This window comes from Pelobates fuscus, chromosome 8 (genome assembly GCF_036172605.1).
Source record: "Pelobates fuscus isolate aPelFus1 chromosome 8, aPelFus1.pri, whole genome shotgun sequence".
NCBI classification, from domain to species: Eukaryota; Metazoa; Chordata; class Amphibia; order Anura; family Pelobatidae; genus Pelobates; species Pelobates fuscus.
Window position 1 is genome coordinate 121088953 of NC_086324.1, and position 21556 is coordinate 121110508.

Consider the following 21556-nt stretch of genomic DNA (forward strand, 5'->3'; position numbering starts at 1 on the left):
ATAATCTAACACATGCCCACTTGCCTTAAGCAGAGGTTAATGATTACTATGAACTCCCAGCTAATAACTCAGTTATGTTTCTGCTGCCATCTAGCGCGCGCTCACACACTCACGCGCACACGCGCTTTCCCCCAGCACAGGGCTCATGGGGTTAATGGGAGACTCCTCTCAGAGTGGCGCACGTCGTGACGTCAGCAGCCTGCGCCCTCTAGCTCGCTCTCGCGATGTTTATGAAGGACTCCGGGTAGTCGGGCTCAGCTCGCCTTACGGGGCGCATGAAGGCTCCCGAAGTGGGGCGGGATGTCTATGAACGAGACACGGAGAGGCGGGTCCAGCATCAAAGTTCGGCTGACAGGTAATGGGGGGGAGTTGGAGTCCGGTACTTGGGATGCCATCACTCCCTGCTCTCATAATGGGCTCCAGGCGGAAGTGCTGACTGATTGCATAGCCTTCTCCTCGGCGCTAGCTGCTTATTATCATCATCAATCACCATTATTATTAATAATCTGCTAGGGGGCACACACTGCGGCCGGGGGAGGCTGGAGACCATGTCAGTGCAGTAACCTTTCCCTGAATAGAATATGGCTGTGTTGTGTTGTGCTGTGTTTTACTTTCTGTTTGTTTCACTTTATTTTGTAGTTTGCTCTCCCACTCCCTGTACATGGCGTCCTGTCCTGGGTTGCACCTTAAAAGCCAGGCCCTGCACCCAGGTGTATGGTTGGTGTATACTGTGAGTGGCAGAGGAGTGCCCAGTGTATTACATGCGCCTACTTCAAGAGTCTCTGAATATCTTTTATAAATATTATTAATGAGGGCTGCACATCAGCAGCTCATGGCATTATTCATGAGCACCTGGTAGGATAAGGAAACATGCACATTTCTTTATACGAAAGACCACTAAAGCAGGGCTTGATAAATTTTGCTTGGAATCTGTGAGCCTGCTAAAAAGTTAGGAGGCAGGTTTAAAAAGCAAACAAAAAAACTAATAATGTTTTATTTTCAGCAACACAAATACATTTCTTAAAGGAACATTAAAGTCACTAGAATCACTTCAGCTTATTCTAGTGGCCCTGGTGTCTATATCCTGTCCCTGAACGCTTTTCAATGTAAACACTGCATTTTCAGAGCAAAGGGAGCATTTACATTGCTTCCTAGTAAGAGCTCTAGTGACTGTCACTCAGATGGCCACTAGAGGTGATTCCTATTCCAGTGCTGCACAGTCTGCAGTACCTATATTTAGCATCTCCACACTGAATGGAGACGCTGACTGTTCCCCCATAGAGATGCATTGATTCAATGAATCTTTTGGTGGGCATTCAGATTGGCGCAGTGTTTTGTCGTGTTTTCCTATGGGAATGTATTGGCTTTGCTGAGATACTCCAGATTGATTATCTGAGCCCTGGAGGTGGTGCCAGCCACAGCAAGACCGGCATGAGGGAAAGGGTAAGTAGTAACACCTTTCCAATGCAATTTGAGTGGGGCCAGTATCCTAAACACAGACATCCATACTCATACACACATTTTCTCACAAACAATTTTTTTCCCCCGTTATGTCCACCCAACCTCCCTACCTTTTGGGAGTGCCGGAATGGATACTTTTCATTGGGTCTAGTTAGTGGGGCATATGTAATCTTCCAGCTTGTCTTGCTTTGCTCTCTTGACTGCTGTTTAGTGATACAGGGGCCAGAGTGATGTCGTATTCCGGCTCCCTGCATCACAACAGTGCACACGAGGGAGCAGAGCTAGAAGTGCAGGGAGATTTCTGTTCCTCCACACTCCCCCGGGCTGACAAACACTCAGGCACCAGTACAAAATTCCTATTCGCCATAGCGACCTGGCACCTGCAATTTGTGGAGCCCTGCACTAAAGCCACCCAGACATCTTCATATCAATGAAGAGGTCCTTTCATTTTTAGCCTCAATGTTTTTCCTGTCGTCTTGCCAGCCACTAGAATTACTTCTGCAGCACTGATGTAGAACTTGCGTTACATGGAAGCTCATAGGAAAGCACTGAATTCAATACTTTGCTATATGAAGCATTTGAATGCGTGTGCGGCAATCGCTGCACATGTTCTTGCAATTTCCACTGCTCCTCGATGAGGAGGTTTGGACATCAACTCTGAAGCTGGATGAAGTTGCAGGAGGCAAAGTGTTTGGCAGTGTTGAGGGGGTCTTGGGGCTTGAGTAAAGGCAAGTAACAAACCAGCTAATAGAACACTATTGGCTACACATTGGGAGTATAGGTCTGTATTCTTAATGCTATAGTGTTCCTTTAAAGGGACAATCTTGTCACCCAAACCACTTAATCTCAATGAGTTGGTCTGGGTGCATTCACTGTACTTTTAATCTTGGCAATATAAAAAAAAAAAAAATAATAATGCAGCTTTTTAGAAACTGCAATGTTTACATTTCCGGGATAAAGGGACACTAGAGAGAAAGCAGTGTTTACATTGCTGCCTAGTATCAACTCTAGTGGCAGTCACTCAGACTGCTACTAGAGCTGCTTCCTAGTTAAGTGCTGCACTGGAGACTCTGAACGCTCCCAATAGAGAGTTCAGACCTCAACTGGTTTAACTCTGCAGTGTTAGGAATACACTGACATGTTTGCATTCCTAACACTATATTGTTCCTTAAAGTCCACCAGAAGAGGCACTTCTGCTACACTGACAGTCAAATTTGGTCACATGATGTGGAAGCCACCATAGGACAGGATTAATTTAGTGCTTTCCTATGAGGAAGTTTGACTGTGCACAAGCTACCTAATGCTCCTCTATGATGAAAATGTACACTTTTATATATCTTCTTACACCCTCCTTGCTGTCAATAAGACATGTCCTGTTTCTGGTTGATTAGCTCAGTTGAGCTAAAATCAAGAGGCAGGCAATTTCCCAGAGCACCTGCCTTGCAAAGACTTCTCATTAAGCTGCATTGGTAGCCTGTGATTGGACAGCCACATAGTCTGGGCTGGGTAGAAGGTCATTAGACGAGATCTGTAGCTTTTGCAAGCTGTGTTTAGATGTACCCCAAATGGGGAAAAATGCATAATTAAATGTGTGCATGTTTTTATCAACATATATGTTCTAAACAGTGATTTTTATTTTTATTGATTTGTGTATTTGGGTTTTGAAGTGCTTTTTTAAATCATATGTTTCACTTTTTAGGAAAGGTGAGAAAACAAAACATGTGATAAGAGTTGGTTATCTAATTCTATTAAAAGACTCTTCAGTATAAGTATAAACTGTATGCTCCCAAAGTGGGGCTGGGTCGACTATAATAGGCTAACCCTCCTCCCAGATTTTCTTTGGTTCTTATGCCAGTGCTTAGTATTGATGTTATACTATCCCATTTCATCTAAAATGTCAGATGTAGAATTGAGGGAAGGTGACCACAGTGAATGACCACACTTGTTATTTAAAATATCATGGAAGCGTAAACACTGAAAGAAATGGGGGGAAATAGAGTAGTGGCTGGATGCAGTTTGGGACTTGGCAGACAAAAAAAAAAAAATAACATGATGTGAACAACTGTTAAAACACCTAGTTTCTAATGTTGTGTGTGTTTTTATTTTTTTTTTATTCATTTATTCTTGCATGGGAATTTTAAACTTAAAGCACCTCTGTCACTTTCTAAGGTTTTTGCATATTTGCAAAGACTTCGAATGGCGACTGCTTCGCTTGCATTCTGGTAGCCATGGGGGTGGGGAGCAGGATAAAGTAGTTTTTAGTTACCTGAACTTTCTCCCTCGAGGCTTCAGCTACTGGCACTTCATCTGCCAGGATCTGATGTGAGTGATGTACTCTGGGGAATGTGTGAGTACAACATTGATATATGGAGGATCCCGCAAGACCCCAAGTAGTCCCTATTTTCAGTGAAAAATTATCCAAGACAGGCATGCTTCCAGTACAGCAAATTTGGCCTTAGACCATCATTCTTACTCTAGTGATTAAGCCATGTATGTTTTCAATTTAATCTTTTTCATAAAATGTTAAATATTCTTTAAATTCCTGACCATTTAATGTTTTAGTGAATAACCTTTTTATAGCAGTTTATTCCCTAATCCGTGAATGGTAGTAAATTAAAAACTGAATGTGAGCGTTCCATTCCTTGGATGACTTGGAAAATTCAAACGAACGCTGCAAACACAAGTTCCACTAAAGCCCACTGTAATTATGATGCCATAAGTGCTCTGGTGCCTTCCATGATAAGATGTCAAACTGTACTAGAACAGAACACAATTTACTTGGCTCCTGCTGATCCTTGGCTCCACGTCTATCTTCTCCAGCAGAGAACCCAGAAGTCCGGTTAGAACAAAGCAGGACCATGCAGCACCACAATCATTGGCTGAGAGTGCTCTTCATACACACATATACTGCTACATTTCCTCATAATATACACTTGGTACACCCTGCCACCTCAGATTTATTTTACAATTTGTCGTGGCACATACATTTTAACCTGGTTAGTAGGTTATCATTCAAATTCCCCTTCTGACAAATTTGAGTGCAGGAGAACAGGCTTATATCTGCGACTTTTTTTCAAACTGCTGAACGAATGGTAAACGGTTAAACGCAATTCAGACATTTTATTTGACATGTTGTGAAATTCAAAGGAGAATTAAAACTATTGCTGTGATTGCAGATTCTACTACTCAGAATGTGTATAGAGGCAAAGAGCCAGAATTCAATTGTCGGCTCTTGAAAGGCAACAGGAAATGACTGCCCAAAGAAGCTTTCACTTCCATCAGTCACATGTCTTACTAAGCTGCATTTATTTTAACGGAACACTCAAAGAACCATAGCCATTACAGAACACTATAGGTAGGGGTAATGGTGCTAGGAGGAGTGCCCTGGTCCTATTACATGTTTACAAGTAAACCTATTGTATTGTTTGAAAACATACCATGTTCTTCTGGAACAGTGTTCAGCCGGTGTTTTCCTGCAGGAAAAGTTTCAAATTTCTATTAAAGGAACACTCCACTGCCCATATCTGAGAAAACCAGCCTCTGAAGGGCTCGATCCGTGCATGCACATCTGCTGTGTGCGTTGGCGCCTGTGTGTGACCAGCATACAGGATGCTGTGGGGGCAAGCATGCTTAAGTAGAACGTGCCTGCCACTTACGTGAGTGCAGAGGGCTAATGGAAATGTGAAGAAACCCCCTGGCTTATTGACAGCCAAGAGATGTTTTTATTACTTATATAAAAAAGTGATTTCTGATATAATTTTGCTCTTATAAACTGTCTATTAAGGGATGCTCCTCACTAATAAAGCACTTCAGCAGGATAAAGTGCTTTATGGGTGTGGAGTGGTCCTTTATATATTTTTCACAAATTACATCACAATCAAGTTCATATATGGCAAAGCCAGGCCAAACATTGCAAATGAAGAGAAGTAAATGAAACCTTGTTTCATATTTCATTTTCTTTATGCTCACTGCCAGATGCAAGAATGATTGACAGGGAGCTTAGATGGAAGTGCCCAGATGCAGGGTAAAGAAGTAATGATTTCTGCTTTTTTAATTACATTCTCTCCCCCCACATCACAAGTACACTGTTAAATGTAGGGCGATTAGTAAACATAATATCGAACATTATTCCACGTGACCAATTGTCTAATTTAAAGTTCTAGTCTCTTATTCGTTAAATCATTGCATTATTTGTAACTGCATAACTTGGGGGATTAGTTGAAGGACCTGCAACTGGAGGTATCATTTCTGTGGATTTGTAATTGCAGATTTTGAGGAGACTCTGGTCTAGCAATTAAATGGTTCTAAAATCAGACCCGGGGTTTCAGGAGCCCCACTTCTGCCTCCATTCTAGCAGTTCTTTAGTACAAAATCAAGTCCTGTGCTCAAACTCCCACTACTCCTGGATGGCAGTAACGACTACACTTCAGATCCAATAAAAAACAAATAGAGTAACTTGCACACTATCCCAAATCCTATGTGCATTTAAATTCCTTTTTGTTAGCTCTCATATTGCCATTTAAGTGGAAGCTCACCTGCCACATCAAGGCAAACCTCTTAGGCGAGTCCTACACTAACCATTCACCTTGCCTCCTCCAGCTTTAGATGAAAATATGAGACCGGGTTTTTTTTTCTAAACCCCTACACACTAATTGACCTTTAATAGGTAACACATGGGCTGGGCGGCAGCATTGTAACATGGCTGTGTAACACAAAAGCAAATCCAAATATAAAATAAATTTAAGCCCTTTGCTCAAAATCCCAATACTCCTGGGCAGCAGCAACGAATACAGTACATATCTGTGCACATTAACTATTTTCTTTGGTTTTTAAGCAGATCTTCTACTTGTATTGACATACCAAATCTATACCCCCTTCACCATCGCTTATTTTCACCTTGGCATCTCCTTCAACACCCCATATTGATGAAATGTAGCTGCTGTCCATTAGCATACAGCTGGAGCTATTTTAAAACAATTCTCACTGCTGCCGTCATTGAAACTTGGCTGTTACTATTAGACTCTGCCTTTCCTGCAAAAGCACAGATTATGATAGATGTCAGATTCAAGCACCGACTTTGTAAAACTGAAGACTTCTTTTAAGATGGGTGGCTAACAGACACAAGCTTGGATACCAGTGCTCCTAAACTCTACATTTCAAAGACCTAATCTATGCCAGTTTTTCTTCAATAGATCTCAGATACCATCTAACAAAGGATTTTTGTCTTAAAACATAAGCATTAATGTTTTGGTTATTTCAGTATTGGCTCCCCATTGCTTGTGTTGTAATGTCTGGCTATCTCCAGTTGGGGGTACTATTTTAAAGGAACACTATAATGGTGGGAATGCAAATCTGCACCAGTTTAGGATCCCAGCGCCCCTCAGTAAGGAGCTAAAAGAGCTATTATTGCCTTTTCTCCATCGCTGTGATGGTCATGTAGCGGCTGGCCCTGGCCCCCAGTGCTGAGATTGTCAAGATTGTCAATCTCAGCCCCTCCAATGCTTTCCAGTGGGAAAGCATTGGGAAGCTGTTGCGCATTGATGGCAAAACTGCACACGGAGTCAATCGGCTTCATGAAATCAATGAGTGACTAACACTAGTGGTGTTACTAGACAGCATTGAAACCTTTAATCTGTAGTGATTCTGGTGACTAGTGTGTCCCTTTAAGTTGATGAGAACTGACAAGATGGGATACAGAGTAAGTAGAAGCACTCATCCACCTATGTGTTATACCATTCTATAACGCAGTTAATCTCATCTCTAGCCATGCAGTAATTTAAGTCTGCAATTAGTCTCTCATACCTGTTCCCCATCCATCAACCTCATGTGATCTGTTTACTTTGGTGGAGCCAGAAGAGAGACTGTGATCTTTCAAACTAAAGTCATACATAGAGTTGATACTCTAGACTAGGCTTCCCCAAACGCCGGGCCTCCAGATCTTGCTGAACTGCAACTCCCATGATTCTCAACCTATTTCATTCATAGAATCATGGGAGTTGTAGTTCAGCAACATCTGGAGGGCCGGAGTTTGGGGAAGCCTGCTAGTTTAAGACCAATCATTTCAAACTCAAAGGCTAACATGGCCAAATAAACAAGGCTTACGTTTGTGTTGGTCTAGGTCGAACTCTTATCACTGCCCTCCTCCCTTCCTCCAATTTTACACTGCCCTCCCTTCCTCCAATTTGTAAATCACAATTTTTATTTTGGCTCAGTCAATATGTTACAGAAAAAAGAAACAAGACCTTATGATACAGATAGGTTGATACAAGTATTGTACAAACGTTATTGCATATCATACAGAAGTTTGATTGCACAGTTATTTAGTTTCTCATACTTATAGACATACACAGTCTGAGTCCAGTTTTTGTGCTAAAGGTAAATAAAACCGGAATTGGGGGGGTACAGTGGTGGGCTATATTTTATAGACAACACAAATTCCTAAACTTTTGTTGAGTCCGGAGATGTCTATTGTACTGTGATAGTGCCATGCCTCTTGGTAGAAAACTATATCCTACACACAGTACTGTTAAGTTTGAGTGGGTTCGGCTGTCTGACTTCTGTGTGTGTGTGTGTGTGTGTGTGTGTGTATATATATTAATTTAGGTTAGTTTAGTACTGGTGTTTAAGTTCTTTCGTGAACTTTGCCCCGGTCTCCCAGGCTATTTCCCAGTAGTATCTGTAATTCGGGTGCTGTCTTTTGGGAGGCGTATTTTGTCGCCGTATAGTTGTTTCATAGAGACGTGTTTGGGATTGCTGCTCTGCACGTAGCCAGCCACTCTGCATTGTAGCGCCGCTGTGCAGCAGCCGGATATGACTCCATACGCCGTATGCGCATATCCGGCATGGAAGAATGTTTTCGCTCTTGCTGCCACCGGCCTGTTGCGGGAGTACGCAATTGACTGCCTGCCAGGAAATTTCCCAGTTGTACAGCCATGGGCCACAAAGTAACTCATTGTGGGCATGTTTGACATGCTTGCTCTAGACTAATTCTTGAGAGAATGTTTTTTTTTTTTTTTCTTCTCCTTAATCTACCCTGTACTCATGGAGGTTTGGGCTCTAGAAAACAAATTTTGCCATTTCATACAGAGTGGCTTCATTATGCTATTGGTGTACAAATCTTGGGGGGGTGTGTTTTTTTTTTTTTTCTCACAAATTCAACTTCTTACGACTTTCTTTTCTTTATGCAGTATTATGTGCCAAGAACCTTGCAAAGAAGGATTTCTTTAGTAAGTATTTTCACCCACGTTGGGGTGCATTTATTTTCCATAAAAATTTGAGCTTGTATAAATCTGTATTTGTATTCTATCTGTTCTTTTGTGAAAACCAAGGACAAATGGACATATTCTTGCATGTAATTGACTCTTTAACAATATGCACAACATGATTTATGTATTTTATTAAAAAAAAAAAAAAAAGTTCCAGTGCTGGAGATTGCAGGCAACCGAAAAGTGCGTCACAATTTAATGTGATATTCCCATTCGTGTCTTGTCTGGCATTGTTGGGTTATGAAGGATCTATGAGCTTGTTAAAAAACAAAACAAAAAAAAAAACGCTATAGTATAAGGAATACAAAACTGTAGTCCTAACACTTAAGAGTCCCACATCCTGAAGGGGTTAAAACTTTTTATCACTTTCTTAATTCCAACGCTGAAGTCCCATTTGAGGCAGTCTTGACCTTGCAATATAAACATTGCAGTTTCTCTAAAACTGCAATGTTTTACATTGCAGGGTTAAGGGGACAATGTCACCACCCCCAGACAACTTCAATGAGATAAAGTGGTCTGGGTGCATATAGTGTCCCTTTTAATTTTAAGTGTGACTTCTGTAAATTGTCTGACTAGGTTTTGCTTTGTGTGTGTTTTTTTTAAATAAATATTCCTGACAATCATTTAGGAAATGTTTATCCCTTAGGATTACCTGATCCATTTGCAAAAATTGTGGTTGATGGATCTGGTCAGTGCCACTCAACAGACACTGTGAAAAGTACTTTGGACCCAAAATGGAACCAGCACTATGATCTGTAAGTTTCCACTCAAATAAGAACGCTTTTTTTTTTTCTTTTTTCAGAACTATATTCTAAACAGCAATGTTACTTGGTAATCTAAAGTCCATGTTCAATGTTTTATATATGTTTACAAAATCCTGTCTTACACTCTCATTATGTGGCCTCTCATACATTGTATAGTTCTGTTAAAAGAGCACTCCCACCTGCATAACAACTTCAGCTCTCTGAAGTAATGGGGCGGGTATGGGTTCTTTTTTATCTTCAGAACATAAACCATTTTCCCAGTGGTTTAACTCTGAAGTCTGCTTTGTCAGGTGTATGTATTTCTCTCAGTTCGAGGCCAATGTGGAAAAAGAGAGGGGGGAAATCTATGCATCATACCATCTATAGCTCATTGCAATGGTCATGGTGCTATGAGTCTGTGGACACCATTTCCAATCTTTCTTGTATAACCATGTTAATTCTTACTCAAAAAAAGAGTCTTAGAAGTAGAGTCCTTCAGCTGGAAAGAGTTTATTGCCAGTGTTATTTACTCTGGATTACAACTGATACAAAAAAAACCACAATATATAAACCCAGGATATGAAAATATATATACATTTTTTTTTTTTTTTTTTATTATTCGGCATAAATACATACCTGTATGAATGAACTGCAATACATCTTTTGTCTAGAGAAAAGCAAACTATGAACCTGATGGGTCATGTATTTGGACCAAAAACCTCTGTCAGTGTCTTACAGACACCTAAAAGGGATCTTTGTTTGTCCACCGTTTTTCTAATGGGAAAACTGTCTTGACTCTGAATACTATAGACAACCATTGCATAATAGATTTGAGAAAACTATAATTTTAGCCACACTTTTAGCAGTACAGTTTATAATATAATCAACTTAAAAATGGATAAAATCACTGTAGGAGTGTCAAGTCCTTAAAAAGGGATCCTATAGTGCCAGGAAAACAAACCCGTTTTCCTGGCACTATATGCTCTTGGAGTCCCCCCCCCCCTCGGCGCTGAAGGGGTATATAATGTTCAATATTGAGCAACTTTGTTATTCAATGCAATAAGCCCTTTTATATCTGCACCTATCAATTAATCCATTACTCGCTATTGAGCATTATATACATGACGTGATGCTGAAAGCGGTTAACTGACACTTGGCCATTCACAGCCGCCCATTGCTGCTCTGGCTAATGCTTTCTTAGCCTGAAAAACACAGAGAGGATGTGCTACTGGGGACTTTATTTAGCATTAAACCATTAAAAAGGGCTTAACACTGAGTGGAAGAATTACACCAGGCGACACCAACTCTCACTTTAGTGAATTGAAGCTGTTACTGGTGTATGCAGTGTCCCTTTTAACCCCTTAAGGACACATGACGTGTGTGGCATGTCATGATTCCCTTTTATTCCAGAAGTTTGGTCCTTAAGGGGTTAAATTTTTCTAAAAAAAAGTTTGTTTTCCATGTAAATAGGTTACAAGTGCATCCTTTGTCTTCACTTATTGAAATTGAAGAATAAAATGTTACAGTAAGTAACAAATATTTTAAAACTGATTAGTGTAGTGGCAGAGTGTTATAAATTATTAAAAACACAAAACAAATAGTCTCGCCGTATGAAAGTGCCGATGGGTTTTTCCTCCCACTAGACCTACAATACATCACCAGTGTTGGGTCCTGATTACAGGACTTGAATGCCGTTCCTCAAACGGATTGAAATCGTCCTTTATGTCCAAATATTATCCATTTGATGGAAAACTTTATTAAGGTCCTGTAACGAGGATCTGGCGCTGTTGATGCGTTTGTAAGTAACAAATATGAACCTTATCAGTCATGAATTTTTTTCTTGATATATATTAATAAAAATATCAGAGTGCTTAAAGGTGCATTTTAATAAATTCTTCCGTTTACTATTTAGCTACATTGGGAAAATGGATTCTATCACAATTGGTGTCTGGAATCACAAGAAAATACACAAGAGACAAGGAGCTGGCTTCCTGGGATGTGTTCGACTCCTTTCAAATGCCATCAGCAGGCTGAAGGACACAGGCTGTAAGCTTAACTATTTACATTGTATCCCCATGTTACTTCATTAGACTAGCTTGCAATCTGAAAAAATATAGAATTAAATTATATATAAAAAAAAAAAGAAAAGCACCAAGGGGGGTTGTGCTAAGGGCCTATTGTATCTTCCCCCTTTTGCCTTATCGTTCACAATATTGTTCCCAGACCTTTTGGAATTTGGGTAGTGTATTCCTGACCTACGCCATCCGTTTGTCCATGAGTGGGGTTTCTTTTATTTTTGAGATGACTAGTGCTAGAATCGGGACCTCGTGTTGTAACCAAGATTGAGCAGTAGCTGTTCATTTTTGCTAAAATTGTCATTTTGAATAGCTTATGCTCCTTGGCACAGGTGCTGTCCATCTGCCAAGCAAATAGGAAGTGCCATTGATTCAATTCAAACTGCCTGTGTAGTATATCTGATATCCTCCTTTTTGTCTCCCCCTATTTTCTCCACTTGGGGGCATGTCCCTCTGTCCCCCTCCTTTCTACATTCCTGCCAACATTAGTCTGTGGCAGTTTTGCCCATTCCATAGAGCTTAACAGACTTGCTTGCTCTTGAAGACGCACACACATATAGAGGACTTGACACGTCTCCCAAATGCCCACCCACTCCCCTTCCTCCAGTACATAACTCAGGTCGGCATTTCATTATTCTATGTATCTCCGCTTTCCCTACTCATCGGACCAGGAGCTTATATGTTGGTATAGTGTTTTTAAACCTGACTGTGTAGTTTCATCTAAGCATGGTTTCTCAAAAAAGGTTAATGGAGTATGCCCTGCTTGTTGCACCCTCACTAGTTTTTGCAAAATCTTTTAGTTACAGGTACCTAACTTAATCTCCTGTAAGTATGTTCTCTCTATTCCCCTAAAAATATTATATACATTGGAGTAAATATGCAGGTTATGTCTTCTGGTGATGTGACAATCCTGTTTGTGGTGTCTCTCTTGATGTGATTGGTTTAATATAACTACCTGAACGCAATGACAAAGTAATGCTGTTGGATGGTTTCTCTTGTCAACTTTTGCCAATCCTATATTGTTTATCCAGCAATTCAATTCTGGAATATGTAGCATGTGGTATCAGTGCTGTACCCCCCCCCCCCCCCCCCCCCCATGCATCTAATGTACTTATGCTTTCATTTATCTTGTCCCCCCTTCACCCTGCTTGGAACGTCTAACATTGGACACCGCCCCACATTGAAATCGCCTCCCGTCAACACCTTATCATGGGACAGTGAGCCTATCAAATCTTTTAGGGAATCCCAGTATGCTTGGTCAGGTGCGTTGCGGGCAAAATATTCAGAAGATGATAGGTCATGTTATACAGGAAACCACTCGCCCCACACTCAGGTTCCGCAATACACTGCGGCCATCTACCTGAGGTTTTTCATGCAAACTGCAGACACCGCAATCTGCCCAAATCTCACCAAGAAGTATAAAAAATAATTATTAGAGTGGCCTTTTATTGTGGCCAGCCTAAGGCACAACTTTGCAATAATCATGCTGTCTAATCAGCATCTTGAAATGCCACACCTGTGAGGTGGATGGATTATCTCGGCAAAGAAGTGCTCACTAACACAGATTTAGACAGACTTGTGAACAGTATTTGGGAGAAATAGGCCTTTTCTGTACATAGAAAAAGTCTTGGGTCTTTGAGTTCAGTTAATGAAAAATGGGGGCAAAAAAAAAGTGTTGCGTTATAATTTTGTCCAGTGTAATAGAAACATAAACAAGACAATCTGGTCTTGTTGCTCACCAGATCATCATGGGGAGAGTGCGCCCCCATCCCATCTCCCTACTGCTTTGTCATCCTTGTAAAGCCTCCCCACTATTATTTTACTATCTTATAATGGGTTTGTTGATTCCTCAAGGTACCTAAAATTCAAATGATCACTTGTATAAAACTGTGTATTCAGTGCATTATTTTGTTGACTTTCAGACCAGCGTTTGGACTTATGCAAATTAAATCCCACAGACGGCGATGCCGTACGGGGACAAATAGTAGGTAGGTCTTCTTTCCATTTTCTTTTTCATACTAGAATTTTTCATGTTTTTATTTTAGGTCTAATTGTTAAATCTTTATTAGTCAGTTTACAGACTCGGGACAGAATTGGCATAGGTGGTTCTGTAGTGGATTGCAGAGGCCTTTTGAACAGTGATGGGTAAGTTAAAAACTTTGTGTCAAATATGATTTTATACTATATTATTATTTATTTCCATTTGTATCGCGCCAACAGATTCCGTAGCGCTTTAAAGTGTGTTTCACCATGTAACTGACACCAGTATGCCCTGCAAGAGAAAAAAAAAAAGAAGCAAGTTTGAACTTTAACATATTCCAGTTTAGTTAAGTTACTATTAAATATATTTAGTTTGGAAAGTTATGTCTTTACCACTTAAGGACCACATGGCGGTGTATGCCGTCATTAAAGTCTAGTGACTGCATAGATCGTCATGCACTAGAAGGTACCAGCAGGAGTTAAATCCATGTGCAGTGTAGTTGTACTTGGGAGATGTTGCTGGGTATAACTAAGAACATTTTATTACAATGGGACACGTTATTTTAAAACCTTGCATAAAAATGCAATCCATATGTAAAAATGTTAAACTAAAAGTGAAAACCACAAAACTGCATTGCAAAGCTCAAAATATATTGTGTAAGAGTCCCCATGGTGTCCAATTTTGTAAAAGGTATGCATTTATGGGGTAATTTAAATATGTGGGTTGATAAAATGCCCCCCAAATAGCGTATTCAATATCCTAATCCTTTTTATTTGCCTGGAATAGATATTTTTGTTTAAAGTATTGAACTCTAAGGTATGGGAAAATTTCAGAGTTTGGTAGTTTGAATTTATAGGCTGAGGATTCAGAAGGCAACACATTGCCTTGGTATAGTAGTTGATCCAGGTTACGAATGCTTCGATTTTACCCATTTGAATTTTTTTATTATTACAATAGAACATATCAAGTTTACAAAATAAACCGCTAAATTACAATGTGTATATAAAAATATTTTCAAAATAAAATACTTTAAACCCTGGAAGAAATTAGTTCTAAAATAATGCTCACAACATACCATATGACATACCACATGGGGTCTGCTTTCACAAAATTTATGCATTTATGAGGGGATTTGAAATGTGAAACCACGAAAATGCGGAATAGGTTCATCAAATTAATCTATGAAAATTCTTTTTGTAGAAACTGAAATAGTCTGGCTCTGTAACTCCACAAATTAGTGCCAAAGGCATACATTGGGAATATGGAATTGTTCATAAATGTTTGTGGAGCATAATTTGAGGAGTCGATAAGTGGCACATCTTTTCAGAAATAGCCAGTTAAATTGTAAAGAGTATGTAAAAAAAAAAATAAATAAAAAAATAATAATTATAAAATGGCATCATGTGAATGCACAATATAGACCATATTTGATACCCTGGAGTTTCTACTTTCACAAATGGTAGGACTTTGTGGGGTTAATTTAATCAGCCAAACTGCTAAAATACCCATGCCATAACATGATCAGATCCATATATAAAGATTCTAACTGTAAAAATTGAAATAGTGAGGTCTTGTATGGCGCTGTAGCTGAACACAATATAGAGTTTTGTACAGTAGTCGCACACATCAGGTTTTTAAATACTTATCTAAAAAAAACAAAACTTTTTTTACACGTGTGTGTTAATAAATCAGGAAATAAACAAAATTGTACTACAATATTTAGCAGAGTTTGACACTTAAATTGAGATTATTATTATTATTACCATTTATATAGCGTCAACATATTCCATAGCGCTTTGCAATATTATAATGTTTAAGAGAACCCTGCTCAAACAAGCTTACAGTCTATTGGAGGCATAGGCGTGCGCAGCCTATTGCATTAGGGTGTGCACCCTAAAGCACAAACACACGCCGCATGTGTATGTATGTATGTATGTATGTGTGTGTGTGTGTGTGTGTGTGTGTGTGTGTGTATATATATATATATATATATATATATACACACACACACACACACTGCTGTGTGGCTGTGTGGCTGTGTGTAAGGGTGCTGATGTGTGTGCTGGTAGTGTGCTATGTGGGTGAGGGTGTTTGTTAGGCTACTGTTAGTGTGCTGTGTGGGTGAGGGTGCTGTTTGTGTGATGTGTGTGGGTGTCGTGTATTTGTGAGGGTGCTGTTTGTGTGATGTGTATTTGTGAGGGTGCTGTTTGTGTGATGTGTATTTGTGAGGGTGCTGTTTGTGTGATGTGTATTTGTGAGGGTGCTGTTTGTGTGATGTGTATTTGTGAGGGTGCTGTTTGTGTGATGTGTATTTGTGAGGGTGCTGTTTGTGTGATGGGTGTGGGTGTCGTGTATTTGTGAGGGTGCTGTTTGTGTGATGTGTATTTGTGAGGGTGCTGTTTGTGTGATGGGTGTGGGTGTCGTGTATTTGTGAGGGTGCTGTTAGTGTGCTGTGTGTGAGGGTGTTGTGTGTGGGTGCTGTATGTGTACTGTATGTGTGTGGGTGCTGTGTGTGCTGTATTTCTGTAGGTGCTGTTTGTGTGTGGGTGCTGTGTGTGTGTTCTGTATGTTTGGAGGGATTGTGGAGGTGGGGGCAGATTAGTAAATATCCCCCCTCCCTTCGTACCTTATGTAGGGAGGGGGGATCCTTGCTGCCATGTGCCTTCCCTGGTGGTCCAGTGGAGAGTTAACTCTAGCCTGCGGGGCTAGAGTTAACTCTCGCGAGATCTGAGCGTTGCCATGGCAACGCTTGGATATCGCGAGAGGAACCTGGCGGAGCTGCTGTCTGGAGTTCCCCGGGTCCTCTCCTGCCTCCCTCCATGCTGCTGTGGGCCGGTGAGGTAGATCTTTGATCTCCCCGCCGGCCCATGGAGGCTTAGAGCAGAGCCGGCACTCAGCGCCGGTTCTGTGTGAGGCGACAGGGGAGAATAAAGTCCTGGGGAATAAAGTGTGGGAACTCTCCCAAGATTCCCCCCCCCCCCCCAAAAACATAATATACACTCGTATGTGTGTGTATGTATATATATGTATGTGTATATGTTCAGACACACACACTCATACATTCACAGACAAACATATACACACACACATTCACATACACTGACACACACTCATACATACATTCACAGACACACACATACACACACACACACACACATACACAGACACATATACACACAAATTATTATTTTTTAATAAAAAATGTCCACCCAGCCTCCCTACCTGGAGTGCTGGCGTGGACTTGTCCCTGGGGTCCAGTGGGTCGGGCGCCTGTCTTTATCTCAGCCGCGGCGAGGGAGCTGTGTGCTCTCTGCTCCCTTTCACCGCGCGGGCTGTCTGCTGTAGCTGGGAGCCGGAATATGACGTCATATTCCGGCTCCGGCATCAGCAAACGGCGCGCGGCGAGAGGGAGCAGAGAGCACACAGCTCCCTCGCCGCGGCTGAGATAAAGACAGGCGCCCGACTGGGGGAGGAGGGGGGTTTAGGGTCCATCACCTCTTGCCCCCCCATGACAGGGGGAGGAAGGGGGGCATTTGGGGGTGCTGAGTGCCTGCAGGAACGGTGTTCCTGCTCATAAAAAGTGCAGGAACTCCGTTCCTGCAGGACTTAATCCATAGGCGTGCCGCGGGGATTAGGGTGTGCCCAGGCACACCCGGCACACCCCGTGCGCACGCCTATGATTGGAGGTGGGGTATAAAACACATTAGGACAGGTAATAGCAATCAAATAAGGTGGGAGTGAAGCAGAGTTGGAGGAGAGGGTAAAGTGCTGCCAATTAGGAGAGGGCAAGATGCAGGTATTGTGAAGTAGAGGTTACTCGGGAAGGCCATAAGCTTTCCTAAAGAGATGGATTTTAAGGCACTTCTTAAACGATTGAATACTAGGGGAGAGTCTGATGGTAGGCAGGCTGTTTCATAGGAAGGGAGCTGCCCGCGAGAAGTCCTGCAAGCATGAGTTGGCTGCACGGGTGCGGACAGGAGAAGGTCATGGGCAGAGCGGAGAGACAGAGAAGGGGGCATACCTACGGATCTGTGAAGAGATATGAGGGGCTAGAATTGTTCAATGCTTTATCGGTATGGGTTAGTATTTTGAATTGACTCCTATAGGACACAGGAAGCCAATGTAAGGACTGACAGGTGTGTGTGTGTCTCAACTGGAGAGGAAAATCAATCTGGCGGCAGCATTCATTACAGACTATAGTGGGGCAATACAGCTTTTGGGAAGACCAATTAGGAGAGGGTTACAATAATCCATGTGAGAAATTACTAGAGCATTGACAAGCTCCTTAGTAGCATTTTGCGTAAGAAAGGGGTGTCAAAATACCTTTACGTAAATAGTCAATCATTTTTCTGCCTTAACATAAGAATTTATAAATGTATATGACATATCAAATTAAAGCCTTTTTTGTCCTTTAAAAAACAAACAAAAAAAAAAAAACGTATATAATGTGTTCGTGCAGTAAAAGAGAGATGGAAATTGTAGTTGAACACACACTGCAAAAATTGGTTTGGTCCTTGAAACAGCACTGTCACCTTTAGAGACTTTGCAGAATTCACAAAAATCAACAATGGTGACATGGTCACTGGAGGTCTAGTGGCTGGGGGGAGCAGGTAAAGGTGGGGGGTGGGGAAGAGAGGTTATAATTGTTTAGTGGCCACTGCCATCTTCTCCTGGCAGGTCTGCTTCAGGTCCTGGCATGAGCGCATGTGCAAGTGTTGAGGTCTATGGAGGATCTAGTAAGACCGCGGGATCCTCCAAAGACAGAGCCTGTTCTCTACAATCATCTGGGGGATTGACACTTCTAGAAGGCACTAGCTCCACCCACTGTCTAGAAATGTTGGGTGGAGGAAATCTGAGACAAAGTAGGGATTACTTTATTTCCGTATATCTCTTGACTAGGTTTTCGTCTTAAACACTGATTTTTTTTTTTTTGATTTTTTTTTATTATTTGCATGCAAAGATTAAGAAGCAGTACTCCCTAGATCTGCTGCCTTAAAGCATTGGGCTTGAACCCATATACAAGACAAATCTACTGAAATACTATATTTGCAAGGCAGAGAACTGAAAAATAATTCCCTTCTAATTTTTGTAACAGCATTTTTCTTTATTTTTTTGTAATGACCTTAAAATTGTACTTCTCTCAAGTGTCCTTGTTGGAACTGTTTAGTGGATCTACCTGTAGCTAATCAGGTGAAGACATTACCTTTGCCCTCCATTGTTTCCAATGTGGATGGCTGTGTTTTTTAGTTTTTTTGGTTTTTTTTTTTGGTATGTTCATTGTGAGCCATAACGTATGCTATAGTAATGTTTTGGTTTCTACCCTTCCATTTGTCTTGTTCCCTAGGATTGTTTGTGAACTGTCTGGTCCAGTGCGGCCAATGAGTTGTTTTACAGAGGAGCCAGCTCCCTATTCTGATGGAACAGGAGCAGCTGGGGGAGGAAACTGCAGATTTTTGGAATCTCCAAGCCAGGATCAGCAAGGCCAAACACCAAGATACCATGCAACAGAAAGCCGAAATCATGTTCAAACACCTCCTAACCGACCACTAGGCTATCAGCCGCTGGACTTGCCTGATTGTTATGGTGTGTTAATGTGTTTTAGTCACTAAGTAATGGTTCTAATGGAATGTAGGTCTGATAAAATATACATAATAGGTTAGTAGTTGTTTAAAAATAGTTAACTTAGCTATCAGAGTGCTCTGATTAGTTGGTTTACTAGCCATAAGGGAGTAGGTAGATATTTTGATATTTTATTTTACGGTGTAGTTGGGGAATTAGGAACATAAAACCATTTGAGGGGAAAGGGAGCGGGGTCTTATTGGGGGGAGGGAAGTGGGCAGTGCATGTCTACTCCCACTCCTAAATTATAATTATTCAGGGCCCCCACCTGCTGCCATGGATGGAGGCCGGGGGAGGAGACACTAGGTCCCCCCATTACTATTCTTATTAGGTGTCCCACTTGACTGCATGGGTGGAGGTCAGGACACGGGATGCTAGGTTTCTCCCCCCTCCCCCCACTTGCCTGCGTTGGTTGGGGAGGGGTACAATACAGTTAGTATTTAAAGTATCCCTCACACTGAGGGACTATGTCCACCCTATTATTTACCATGTCCCATCTATGTTTTATTGTTTGGGTAACGTGCAGAAAAAATACATTTTTTTTTTTTTCAATGTATTTATGTATGTTTTTTGGGGAATAGCCCTGCTACTAGCCTGAGCTCATAATGTTAAGTTAATTTGTTCATTTCTCATTGCTGAGTTTTGCAAATCTGCTTGTTTTGTCTATGGAGACTTTGGACTTCACATGCTCTGTTTTATGCCTCACATTTGGTCTCCTCCTCCTGTTTTGCATAAGAGGCCTAAACCTCGTATAACTGTGATAGTTTATTGCCTACTAAGGCTGAGTCAACACACAAAATTAATATGATAAAGGGTCACATTTCCATTGATCAAATGTAACAAAAATTGATTTCTTGTGATTAGGCTTTATTGTTAAATTTACACCCAGATTATATAGAAAATGCATTTCTAAACACATTCACTATGTATGCATCCAAGAATAATATCTGACTTTTTTTTTTTTTTTTTTTTATTACATAGAGCAAAGGACTACAGTTCATGGGCAGGTGTACTTTTTGCACACACAGACTGGCGTTAGCACGTGGCATGACCCAAGAATACCAAGGTAAACTATATTTAACTTTTTGGAACATAATCATTGGTATTGACTGGCTTCTGCCCCATTATTCTTTCTCGTGTATGTGGTCTTTGCATTGTAAGTAGTCAGGTGCATAATTAATATAGTGCAACAATGTGTGTTAACAAAGCGTCATATTAAGACAATGTAGTGTCTAGACTTAATCCACCAGATGTTTTAAAACTACAGCTTCCAGTATGATGCTTTGCCATTCTAAAGGCATGCAAAGCATTGTTGGAGTTCTACAACATCTGTGAATCTATCTTTTGGCACTCATGGTCTAGACCGTTCTGTCAAAATTTAGACAAACCTATGCAGGGACATTTGACAAAATCACGTGTACATTATTGATGTAAGATTTAGTTTTAGAAACGTAGATTTTCAATCATTGATCATGATCGGTGGTTTTGCATACATTTTGTAAGATCAGACCTAAAGTACTGAATGTCTTGGATGTTCACAATTACTAGTGCTATCGTCCTATTCATTTACATTTTTTTAACACAATGTACTAAGTGAACAAACACCTTTATTTGATTAGGGAATGTTATCCTTTCGAACACATCTGTTACTCATTGTTAATTTGTAACCAGTCTCCATCTATTTTCAACAATATTCTGTTTCAGTGGTTTTATTTACCCTTGTCTTTGAGAACTAGGTAGTGTGTGTGTATATTTATATACAGCTGAGTACACAATGTAATCAACTATTGAACTTTTAGTTTGAACTGGAGGACCAGATGGCATCTAATTAAGATTTTTGTATTGTTTTCAACATCATAGTAGTTATCGATACATTCTGCATTATTTTTCGTATCGTAAATGGGATTTATTTATTAAACACTGTATTGTGAATTGAAAACTGAATTTCTCTGTCCCCCCTTCCCCTCTGCTGAGCTACTGTATTTGAAAAACATTTGTTTAGTAGGTAGAGTATATGCTGCCATGGAGGAGTTGGTAGACACGGTTTATGCTGTAAGAAGCACATTGTAGAGAGGCTAAGAAGGGAAAGAAGGGGGGGAGAAGAAACATACGGGTAGGCATTAACATTTGAGTGTGGGTGGTTGGAGGCAAATAAAGGTCATGCAGTAGTGTATGATGGATTGTGCTCATAAAAACTGTACCGCAGCATGGATTGTGTGTGAAACTGAGGCAGAACCAAACTAGGCAATTCCTTATACGACCCCTAACCTTAAGGGGGTCACTTGAGGGGGGGGGGGGGTGTTATAAAGGTGTGCATCTGTCATAATGAGCAGAACTGTAGCCAGCTAGGAATTTGTAGAAGAGACCTGTAGGAAACTGCCATAGGCAGAACTGTGTGAGTGTATATATCGA

General features: G+C 40.8%; 1 protein-coding gene across 2 annotated transcripts in view; it reads left to right on the forward strand.

The window, feature by feature from the left end:
• Nucleotides 1-207: 207 nt before the first annotated feature.
• Nucleotides 208-21556, forward strand: part of SMURF1 (SMAD specific E3 ubiquitin protein ligase 1) — a 37938-nt gene continuing 16589 nt past the window's right edge. For both annotated transcript variants that reach the window (XM_063430270.1, XM_063430269.1), the window contains exons 1-8: nucleotides 208-355; nucleotides 8649-8687; nucleotides 9373-9481; nucleotides 11382-11515; nucleotides 13467-13532; nucleotides 13614-13689; nucleotides 18870-19108; nucleotides 20126-20210. In XM_063430270.1, coding sequence (XP_063286340.1) covers nucleotides 301-355; nucleotides 8649-8687; nucleotides 9373-9481; nucleotides 11382-11515; nucleotides 13467-13532; nucleotides 13614-13689; nucleotides 18870-19108; nucleotides 20126-20210 — 803 coding nt within the window. In that variant the 5' untranslated portion in view covers nucleotides 208-300. The remainder of the gene's footprint in view (nucleotides 356-8648; nucleotides 8688-9372; nucleotides 9482-11381; nucleotides 11516-13466; nucleotides 13533-13613; nucleotides 13690-18869; nucleotides 19109-20125; nucleotides 20211-21556) is intronic.